We start from the raw sequence: 12,033 nt of genomic DNA, 5'->3' as shown, positions 1-12,033 counted from the left end.
AATAAAGTTTTCCATGATCTAATTTGTGATGAAGATTTGGCTGGAGGAAAAAATTAATTTTTCATTTCCCCCTCTACAGTCCTCGTCATAAAAGCGCATTCTGCCATTTACCAAAACGGGAAAAAATATTGTTCTTGCTATTATAGCGTTATTATAGTGTCAGCCTTGGGTGCACCTGCTGCTACTATAACACCTAATTTATCAACTTGGGGCCAGTGCGCGCGCATCGTACTGCCACGGACACACGGAGGCGCCAGAACACTTAAAGCATCGATCCTATCCTGGTATTGACTTGTAGCTCCAATTTCAAACCAGACGTGAAACTCATTCAGATGCCTCCCTCCTTCTCCGCTGTTCTGTCTCTCTCTGGAGCTCGTTTTTAGCTGCATGTCACTCAGTCGTTCAGTCAGTCAGTCAGTGGCTCCGCTCCGCTGCGCCTGCGCCTGTCTCTCCAGCTCTCCAAAACCGAAACGCGCCACCGCTACCGCCGCCGCCGCCACTGCGGGCATGACATACTACAAGCAGTAGTGATAGTGGGTTTCCGTCTGCTGGCGTTTTGAGAGGATTTTTTTTAAAAAAGAAGGGGGAGACGTGGAGACATAAAAGAAGAACAGAGGGAAGAGGTACATTTCTGGCCGTGCCGTGCGTCGAGAGGAGTGGATGAGTCAATGGCTGGGGCACAGCCTGGAGTTCATGCGTTGCAGCTCAAGCCAGTGTCCGTGCCGGAGTGCCTCCGAAAGGGCAGCAAATTTATGAAATGGGATGATGTAAGTAATGGATAGACACACCAGCAGTATTTTTAAAAAAAATTATGACGACATCTCTGCATAATTTCTATTCGCTTTATTTGCATGCACATGGTCCAATGTAGCATACACAATCTATAAACGACTCATGCAACAACATAGCGGGCAGATTTATTTGCAGTGGGGACCGCAGTGACAGGGGTTCAGTGCTTTACCTTCATGCTTTAATCTAGGAATGCTGCAAGAATGCAGCATACCGACATGCGCTTTGTTTACATCTTAATGCAGAGTATTTGTAGGAGTACACGCGAGTGAGTGCACGTGCCTTTTCCAAAGCTCGTGCATCAATGAAATTGACATTTCACAGCTTATCTTACTTCTGCTTGTTCACTTTATTTTTATGGGTTTATTTAAACACCAGCACTGTAGTTGATATGAAAAGACGCAAGTTAAGTAAAATTTCAAACCGAATCATCTTTCTCAAGAAATAGATGAACACCCTCCTCTAATAATCTTGCACTGACTTCAGATAAAGCTGCCACTCTTCAGATTAAGTTCAAGTTAAACGTCTTTCTTATTTTCTTCCATGGTGACATCAAAAGTAGAATTTGAAAGGGACTTTTGTTGTGATCCAGTTACAACCAATTTGAATAACTGTGCTTTTCTTTTCTTCCCTCAACCTGGGTGCAGGCCTGTGTACTGTGAGGATTTGCATGCGATTATTTATCTTTGAAACATGTTTTTTCCTTTTCCTGGAATATTTTTTCCTCTAATAAAAGCACCTGAAAATGAGCTTTAAGTGGTGCGGTACTTTAATTATTAGTGAAAGAAATCTGAAATTTGTTTAATTCACAGTTCATGTATACTTTATAGTGCCCTTAATAAATGGTCTTGCTTTTAATTTATGGCCATCTTGAAATATAAATTCATGAGCCTCTTGGTGAAAATGCTTGTTATCTTATTTGACTCCAGGTGAGCCAAGCACAGCACAGATGGATGAGGGTTGCAGAAGTGCGAATACAGTCAGTCCAGACGGCAGTGAGGAAATCGTGCACATTCGCAAACATTCCACTCTGTCAATCATCAGAGGACTTGTGAAACACTTTAATTTAATTGCCAAAGAGTGGTCATTCCATCAGCTTTGTCTTTGTTGTAAAAAGGGGCGTCAAGTGTGAGTCAAATGTGAGTCGTTTCCTCAAACAGGCCTGTTTGCAGCCTTTGGCACATGCAGTTGTATCTCCAGAGCCAAATGCCTGCCAGGCCTTTCCTGTGAAATACAGACATACCCACTGATACTTTCTCCGGGTCATTTCCCATCCAGGTCCTTCCCATTTCCTCCCTGTGTCATTTCATGGAAAGAATCACTGTGGAATAGGGAGCCCAATTAATGAATTGAAAGTGGAGAAGAATTAAATGATTTTTTTTTCTTCTTATCACAGCTTTGGGTTTGGGGCTTCTCTTCAGTTTTTTTCACCACACGGAATTGTGTAGGTCACAAGAAACACAATATGGATGTGCCTCTTTCATTTACTGCTTTCCTCTGATGTGGGTTTTATTTATCTATGCTTCTACTTTGCTGAAAATTAAATTTTGTGCTTCTCGCTAGGCACATGAATGATGTAAAATTTGTTCATGGTGCAGAAATCACATACAATAACATTATATATGAACAGCAGCTATGATTTTATGGAAATCATACTGAAGTAAATTCCAGCGCAGGACTGTTAGGGAAAGAAAGGACAATCTGATCACCTCTAAATGTTTGCAAAAGTCCCACAGAAAGGCGGAGGCATGTTATTTGTTTTAACTAAGGCAGTCAGACATTTTACTTTTCTATTGAACCGTTTCAGTCATTTTAAGTTGAACTGTTGACTATAATAACTTTTAAAAAGGTGTCATCAGTTCAGACAAAAGCTGAAAGCTCAACATGTTCAAACTGAACAACTTTCCTGTGAAAAATTCACTCTTCCTGTTATCTGCTGGAAGTATTACTCTCACTATCCCATTGCCTGTATGTGCAGAAGACATTTTCCAAAAAAATGTTTTATTTCAAAAAGCTTCTTTTATCTAACAACTTTTAAACACTGCACTTCCTTTAGTAATGTCTTTCATATTTCAAAGCATTTTTGTCATCAGGATGTGATACTGCCATGATGCATTTACTAATCAGTAATCAATATCTGATAAGTCATTTATTGATCAGGATTTTAAGCTAAAAACTAGTCGATTTCTAGGTGCACCTGTACTGATAAATGGAGGCTAAGACGAAACCTAATTTGTCATTATGATTTTTGGAAGATATGTATACACATTACTGGATCAGTAATGTAAAGTAAAAAGGTTACTTTGGAATCATCCCCATTTTTTGTATGATGCACTCTGAAAGAGATCTTATCTCTCTGCACAAGGGAGCTTAAAATCCAGTGAAAGTAGCAGGATATGTCATTAGGAGACAGACCAGCAATGTTCAGAACTCAAATCTCCTCAATAACATTCCCCCTTAGGTGAGCGCTAATGGCACAGATGCTTCGCTAAAAAGAATAATGACAGTCTTTCTTGGCAGGGATAAGTGACCTCAGGGTTTGTACTTTTGTCATTCATTCTGCCCTTCGTTTGACAAAAATAAGACCACAGCTTGCTAAGGTTGTCCAGACAAATGACAATAATAATAATAATAATAAAAAAAGCTAAACTAAAAGCAGATGGGAAATGCTCATTCTTGGCTCACCAGAAACAATAGAAATTTGTTGAAAGCAAAAGGAATACACAACAGTTGTTTTTTTGTTTTGTTTTGTTTTTTTTTTAGAAAAATGAAATGCAATAATACAAACCACCGGAAGTTTCTGTGTGGTTTTTTTTTTTATTTTCAGTCCCAAGACAAAATCTTCACTTAGAGCCCGTAATGGCTTAATGTGTTTGTTATGGTGGCCATGGAGAGTTAAGACATTAAGAAGCTGGTGAAAATGACCGCTCTCACATCATTAGGTTGATTCCCAGAGCTCACAAACCATCCTTTATTCCTTCCACTAACATCAGAACCAATCCATCAAATGCCACATCCTGTCCCACTGCATAAATGCTTGAACTGGTTTAATGGAAATGTGAACGTTTTTACGAAAAGTTGTTGATCCACTTCATTACTAATTCATTTTCTACGAATCACTAGAAATCACTGCACTGTTTATTGAGTGCAGGAAATTTATATTTATCTGTAAAAGTGGAGTTGGAGGAACTAAAAGGCAGACAGTGACTTTTATGAAGATTTTATGTAGACTATCACAAATGAGTATATCGGGAGAATGAGAATCTAAATAGTGATGCTCCTTTTATCCTGATGCCCAACAAAAAAACTTGAAGTGCAACAAACTGTCTTCAGATGTCAGCTAATTACACTATTTGTTGCAAAAATGTAACACTTCACATCCATTTGAACTTACCATAATAAAATGTCATGGTGACAGCTTCATGTTGTGGAGATGCTTCTTTATAGGGACAGGGAGGCTTGTCAGCATTGATAGAAAGATAGTTGGAGCTAAATACAGGAGTAAATCTGTTAGAGGCTACACAAGACTGGGCCAAGGGTGAAGTTTTACCTTCATCTGGACAACAAACATAAACGCATAACCGAAGTTAGATGAAAGCATCCTGAAATGTTGTGGCCTATTCAAAGTCCAGACTTCAATGCAGCTGAAAATGCATTTCGTAATAAATATCCATATAAACAAGAAATATAAATGTGCACTTTCCTATTTATAATTTTCTTTCACCATTCACAATTTTCTGCTACTCCATATTTTTCTATCACCTGCAGTTTCAAATAAATTGGGGTGGTGGATGTAGCGCACCAACAAATGAAAGCAAAAGTATGAATAGGCTTGCATGCCACTTTACTAAACGCTAACATAAAGCGGGGTGTTCTGCCTTCGCCCCATGCAGGTTTTTCTCACTCAGTCAAGCCTACAAAGATTGTACAATCATGCGTGCACAACCAAAACTGATACTTACGAGTCTTTATTAGATTTCAAGTGAATGTTGAGTTGCCAAAATTAGCATCCCTATAGCAAATGCTTCTGATACAACACTTTACCAGTTCTAACTCAGAATATGTCATTCATTCACTTTTCACTCAGGTCTTTTCTTCCTGTACAGTATTCGCTTTCCCTCTTACCTCTTCAGTGTCCACATGGATCTTAGTGTTGCTCAGTCATGGAGGAAATGCGATTTTTGTATTCTGTTGAAGTAATTTTATTTCAACACAATAAAATTATTATTGTTCTCTCTACCACAGTACTGTTGGATCTGAGGTCTACAATCTCCCAGTCAAATGGTTTCATGACATGTTGAACTTTAAGTGGCATGGGGTCACACAAATAGATATGTGTAGCACATTCTCACCATTAGTTCTGCCTCCAAATGTTGTGTTAGGGACCTCATTAGTTGCCTCATGAAGACACTTTGAAGATTTTGTTGCTCCGTGCAGCAAATGTGGTTTGATTTCCCGGATATCACAGATATGTCTGATTGAAGAGGACAATATGCTGCTGTTCAGCTGAACTGCTGCCACAATGCGATGCTGGGGAAGAAAAAGGGCAAAGCCTCTTTCTTTTTATAGCGGCATCCAATAATATCTGGCGTTGCCATGTGCGCCTCAGGGTCAAATTGTGTCTGTGAAACATGGGACCGTCTTTATGTAGAAGCTGTGGGAAAGCATTTCCCCTTTGCAAGAAGGAAATGGTAACATCAGCTTTAAAACAACCTGCAGCCATGAATGCAGCCGCAGCAAATACACTCACACGCCAGTGAGCTGGTCATTTGTGGCAGTGCCTCATCATGAATTGAAAAGTACCCTATAAGGAAAGGATTGTGTGTAAAGTGCAACATAAACAGCGGTTTTAATGTCATTTCAGACTCTGGAATGCAAGTGTTGTTAGAAAAAAAGTATGCTTTGATGCTGACAGGAAAATTAACCGGTTTACCCCAGGGAATATCCTGTCATATGTACTTGCGTATAAGCCATAAGAGGGATGCAGTGTTACATGGTGACACACTGATTGACTGCAGATGTCTTGTCTTTCTTACTACAGGATTCTACCACTGTGACCCCTGTGACTCTAACAGTTGACCCCAAAGGCTACTTCCTGTACTGGATTGACCAGAACAAGGTAAAACACCAGCTTTTGAAGTTGGAGGGTTTTTAGTCTGAATCTTGACCTACATGCTTACAAAGCTGCAAGAAAACAACATTCCTCTATTAGGTTTATATAACATTTAGTTATTGTTGCAGCAGCATAAACAGTTGTTTTCCACATTTCTGTTGTGAAATGATCAAAACTTACAATTAGATTGGAATCTTGTGTATTTTTTGTGTTATTACTAGTCTGAAGGCTTTGTGTGTGCTTTGATGGATGCAAAGCAAGGACAAACTATCACAGGCATTTGTTACTATGTTAACAATCAGACTACGGGCAAAACTGCAAATTGTGAAGAACAGATTGTAGGTCTTGCAGTTGCTCTTTTTAAAAAAAAAGATCAGACTCGGGCTTAAATTTGAACAAGTGTCAAAGTTAAGAAGTAATATAAATATTTATCTGCAGGCTACAAAAGTAAAACCATCTATAATGTAGTCTTGCATGATGCAGGTTAAATAATAGGTGGCTGTCATGAGATTCCCACGTTATGATAACCAAAGGTAGACATACCATATTTCTTTAACGTTATAAAACTTTCATCTGAAAAATGTAAACCTCAGAGTACATTGTGTTTTCATTGCTTTTATTTAAACTATAAAGAAACAAATGTTCCTCATATTGCTAAACCATTTTAACGTAATAATCATTACTGTTTATCAAAACATTGCTGTTGTACAAAGCATTTATTTCTTGATTTACTATTTTGATTTGTAAGCAGAAGAAGGTATATGGACAAACTACCATTTAAGTTAAGAAGGACGATCTATACCTTTTCATTATTTTACTCTTTAAAGAGTAACAAGAAGTGGATAATAGCTGGTTAATCAGTTGGTCTAAGCTACCTTAATAAGAGTGATCAATTGTGTTGTTTTTGTTTGTGTACAACGAGTGTCAGTATTTTTTGCTGTGGGAAATCTTTGCAAACAACTATATTTGTCTTCCAAGCGAGGAAAGAAAAGTGCAGGATTCTTTCAGCCATCTGGCTGGTAGTGTGCAGCAACATGTGGGGGAGTGGCAGAAATGTGTTACACAATAATCCACACGCTTGTCCTTTTGCACTTTTTGTGGCGTCTTATTAAGAAGGACTTAAACCATCACATCTGTATGAAAACAGCGGCATGAAACCATAATTTTAGAAAACAACCTTTATGTACCATGGTAGTGTGCTTCATTCTTTGAAAACTCAAACATTACCAAATCAAAAATCATGATCTGGTGGTAACACCAGGTGGTAATCCACTGTCCGGCCATTATGTTGAATACAGTACTGAAAAGTGAACTGTGTGGTGACACTCTGTTTTCATTGTGGCCTCATTAATCTATCTTGTCAGACACCTTTATGAGTTGGAGATCTGTTTCAAACTCTTGGGCTATGTTTACTACAAACACAGGGTACCTTTATTGTGTTTATATTGAAAAAAACACACACACCCAGATCCAGACTTTACTGCACCTTCTATGGTTGTGCCTTCCAGTTGCCTGCCATTGTGTGCTTGGCCAAATTGGTCTGTTCCCACAAAAGAAGGTGTAACTGAAACAATAAAAAAAACTGTGTTGAGAAAGAGAGAAATTCTAACTGTTTCACCCAGAGTGCTTAACATGACACCTGTGTGAATACTCTGTTGTTTTGTGCCTTCAGTTATTACTGAAAGACACCAGGAGCAATGTTGTGAAATTACCTCTGCTGATAATGCTAATGTTGATTATTATTTTTATTATTATTAAGTTTATTTGATAGGGACAGACGCACATCGACATAGACAAACTGAACAGAACAACAGTCCCATGTTTGCGTCGTAGTGCAATAGCAACAGCTAATTCACAGCACTTGTCCCTAGATGGGCTTTTTAACAGTACCTTTGATGTGACAAAACACTTCCTCCTAGCTTACTTTGGTAAAAGTGGGCATAATTTGCACTACTCCCAGTTTGTTCTGTTTATTTGGATAGGCAGTACAGCTGTTGAGCTCAGGGACTTGATTACTTTAGTGTTTTGAACATAGATCAGCTTGTCCAACGCCTCCAAACAGCTTGATAGACATAATGTGTTCCTGTTCTATTTATGTGTAGAACTTTATCAGCAGTGTTAGTCTGGCGGAGACTAATTAATAGCAAGAATTGATTTGATGCTTTCCTAGATGAGCATTTTTTACTGCAGTGATGGCAGAGCACAGACAGGAGTGCTGACCGAGACTTAACCTCGGCACACACGGAGTCTTCTAACTCCTGCTTTGTAACAGGCAAAGGATGTGATGCCAGCCTAATGTAAATAATACACTGTCTGTGGAAAAAGAGGCAGTGTCTGCAGGGAAAGTGAACGGTTCTATTAAGCAATTAACAAGGGAAGAGAGCAAGTGAGAGATAAACTGTGAGTGTTACTCGCTAAGAAAATTGAGAGAGGCTGGGACAGGTTGGCATTAGTTCACTATTATTTCCTGTCCCTCTATTATGAGGCAGGAAGTTGGAATGATGAGCCTTTTGCATCAATGTGTCTGGATCTGCTTGTGTGTATTTATGGATGTGGATGTCTGCTCAGTCTCCCAGCACTGAGAACAATCCTGCCTCGCACATAATAACTCAAGCTGATACCAAGCAAACCCTAGGTAAAACTCTATTAGGGCATAAAGAAAGGCATCCACTATCTTGCTTTGTGCCACTGTGTGTTTGTATGCGTTTGTGAAGATGCCTTGTCTCATGTGTTTACTAACATTTATTCATTATGGTATTAGACATCTGTTCAGCAGACCGATTTAAACAAGCTGTAATGTTCTGTCCAGTTGTTACGGGTGTTTGTGGTGGCCTGCAGAGTAAAAGCATTCCTTGGATTCTTCAGAAGCAAAGCAGAATTGTACTCGGTGTGCCAACTGCGCTGACTTTTAAACTGTCATTACCACTGATGGATTTAGGTATTTCCTGTACTTAATGTTTTACTGTGTAATGAACTTCTTGAAGCAGCACTCATTTAGGGCTCCGGCAACCAAAGTGGTTCCAGTGCTAAACCAAACCTGATGCTAGAGTGTGAAAAAAAAGTTAGGAGCTACAGTCATTTTCCACTGCTGGATAACCAGCTTGGTGCTAGACTATTTTGTCACTAAAAATCTTTCTTCCACTGGTGATGACTTAATTAAACAGGGGTACAGTGACAATGTAAGTAATGTAGGTACTATGTTTCACCTATTCTAACATTTAGAATATGGGTTGCTGCTATTATTTTTGTCATTTAGTATGATTTGCAGTCATACATGGGATCCTCAATCCTAGATTTGAGGACCCAGTCAGTGTTTTTGAAGGTTGTTTAAAATCCTGACTGGTAGTTTAATACAGCAGTGCAAGTGGATGTAAAACACACAGTTTTAGGCAGGATTTATTGACTCTAACTCTTGCTACTGAAAGACCCTACAGTGTGTAGAATTGTAAATGCAAACACTGTTTATAGAAATATCTGAGTGGCTGGGTGCAGCTCTCTGTGGTGCTAGTTAAACATACAACTCTGTGTTTTTACTGATTGTCAGAACTGATATGGTTTGTCTTGATATGCAAAAGTGAGTTCAGTCGGGGTTAAATATTTTTAATGCGTCTAAGGTACCATTTTTTTCAATCTGAATTTTTCCAATTTTTTTTAAACATCTGTGAAGTCCATGACTGAAATAAATCTAATATCTTTCTCTGGATGTGGTGGAGGACACATTTCAAGTGACTCATAAACATTTGTTTTTGTCTGGCCCAGCATAGAGGTTGTTCTAAGATGGGACTAGTTTTATAGTGAAAGTTTGATGGTTACTTTTCGAAACCAGTACTAGAACCAGTTTGGCAGGAAAAAAGTCCCATTCCCAAACTACAGAGTTGTTTAAATATTTGAATACTTGTTCCTTCCTGAGAGAAAACCCCTTTTTAGTTAATGAATATCTTAATGAAACATGGAAAATTAGTAATGGACACTTGCCAGAACAAGGCTTTGTTGACCCCGTTAGAAAAATTTAGCACACAGTTTTCTGATGTAACCACAAGATTTTAAACTAAAAAAAGAACAATATTTCTGTTCCTATGGTCTCACAGTACTTGAGGCCTTCCATGATTAACAGGTGTGACAATCTAAATGAGTAATTCATCTAAGTTTTTGTTTAACTTTTCATTAAACAAAAACAAGGAAAAAAAACACAGCTCTGAAAACATGATTGTTCACAGATTAATTTTAAATAATATAATATTATATAACTGTGTTGGAGCTGCAATTGTACCAGACTGCAGCATCATACCTTCACCCACTTGTACAAGAAAGGAACTTTAGATTCACTTTCCAGTTTTTATATAACATGTTCCTGATAATACTGATCATGAAATAGATTTGCAATAGGTGTTAAATATTTCTTAAATTTTCTTATGTCTTTTCCCATCTCTGATCTTCAGTTTTTCTTTTTTCTCCTTAGTATTGTGGTATTCAAGTATTCTGTGGTAAATCCTGTGGAAGAGTAAAAACACACATTCATCCAGCCATTACATGACTTTTTAGGGAAATGTAAAGAAAATGTAGGTAACCAGTCAATGGCAGCAATTCACCACAAAGAGCCTGGATCAAATGCTAAGCTTAATTTGAGTTTTCACTTCCCTCCCTTTGCTATTGGACTTTTGCCAAAACAAAACCTCTGACAAAGCTGGTTCTGTTGCAGAGAATTCAAATGCAGTAGTCTGATGTAGCTCCAAGGTGTTGCACTTTCTCTGCTTGGTTACAGGTGTAAACTGTTTAGAGCTGAATGCAGTGCTAGCTGTGTTGTTATGCTTCACGCTGCTAAATTCTCACTCAGGACACGGCTATGTAAATTATTGCTGTAATAAATTTCCCACGTTTGCATGTGTTTGGTTCATAGTTCATCCGGACAGCTTCTTTCTAGTTTCTGCAGGGTCTCTTTCTTCTTTTGAAAGACTGGCTTCAATAAACATTTTCACAAATTCACAAGCGGAAAAAGCAAATAAATAATGTCCCATCACACATAAGGAATGTATTAACAGCGTTGTGTGTATTCACAGATAGTAATTTTCTCAGTTATTAATAAAACTCATGGTTTTTTTTTTCCTCCTAAAAAGGTCGTTTTAAGTTAGAAAACCGAGAACAGGAATATTTTTGGGGGCCAGAGTTAAGAACTTAATAAAATACTTCCTTCCATGTTTCGGCCTTTCTGCTTCTCTGGCTGAAAAAAGAACCCCTCTTGATATTTTTTAACGCCTTACTGCTTGTTGGGAAACTAATATCAACGTTTAAGTTACTTTGCAATTTTTAGATGAAGTTAGTCTTTACCCTTTTCTTATGCAAGACTGTTTAATATAACTGAAATGTGTTTAAATGGTATTGGTGCTAGTGCGATATGTCAACAGTCTGTCAAAGCAGAGATATCAAAGGATTGTCTACTAGACCCATTTCATAAAGCCTTTAAAATTATATCAATAGGGAAAGTCTTAATATTTAGCTTACCTTACTGTTTTAAAGATCAGTTGCTATTAAAATCCATTTGTACACTGTGCCATTAAAAATTAATGACACACACACACACACACAACGTGCCCCAAAATTTATATACCATTTCACTTCTATTATGAGGAATGAACTTTACCGGACTGAAGTTGTTGATTTAATATCCTTCAATATTAAAAACTATGTTTAAACTGTTTTAAACAGAGTGTTCTTCAGGATGTACCTATTCTAGGTTTTTACCTAATCTTTTTTTTTTATTCCTTAAAAAAAAGAAAAAGAAAAAGATTGCAATACTTTTTTTCCTTCTCAGCCATCATTATCCAGAGGTGGCCAAATTCATTCACCTGGCCAAATATATTATCAGTATACAAAATGCAAATGCATGGTGCTCACAATATGTTGTGATGAGAATTTCAGTTGCATTTATTGCGCAGCTCTAAAAGGTGTATAAAGCATTCATCCAAAACCAGCAAAAAATTTGCTAAGAACAAAATCCTTGCACTTAATTGTTACCCGCATTTGAAGCTGCATCCAATTTCTTTTGTTGTTTTATTACATTGCTGCAGTTACAGTCATTGTAACGAGAGGAGGCCTTTCCTAGATATTCTGATTCACATTTATACAGGAATATT

The 12,033-nt window shown here is 37.9% G+C and overlaps 1 protein-coding gene across 1 annotated transcript in view; it reads left to right on the top strand.

The window, feature by feature from the left end:
• The first annotated feature begins 322 nt into the window (after positions 1-322).
• plcb1l (phospholipase C beta 1-like) overlaps positions 323-12,033 on the top strand; it is a 117,308-nt gene continuing 105,597 nt past the window's right edge. Inside the window, exons 1-2 of the mRNA XM_032584381.1 lie at positions 323-767; positions 5,831-5,908. Coding sequence (XP_032440272.1) covers positions 669-767; positions 5,831-5,908 — 177 coding nt within the window. The 5' untranslated portion in view covers positions 323-668. The remainder of the gene's footprint in view (positions 768-5,830; positions 5,909-12,033) is intronic.

The sequence above is a fragment of the Xiphophorus hellerii genome, chromosome 15 (genome assembly GCF_003331165.1).
Source record: "Xiphophorus hellerii strain 12219 chromosome 15, Xiphophorus_hellerii-4.1, whole genome shotgun sequence".
Classification (NCBI taxonomy): Eukaryota; Metazoa; Chordata; class Actinopteri; order Cyprinodontiformes; family Poeciliidae; genus Xiphophorus; species Xiphophorus hellerii.
This window is presented reverse-complemented; position numbering and strand designations above follow the sequence as displayed.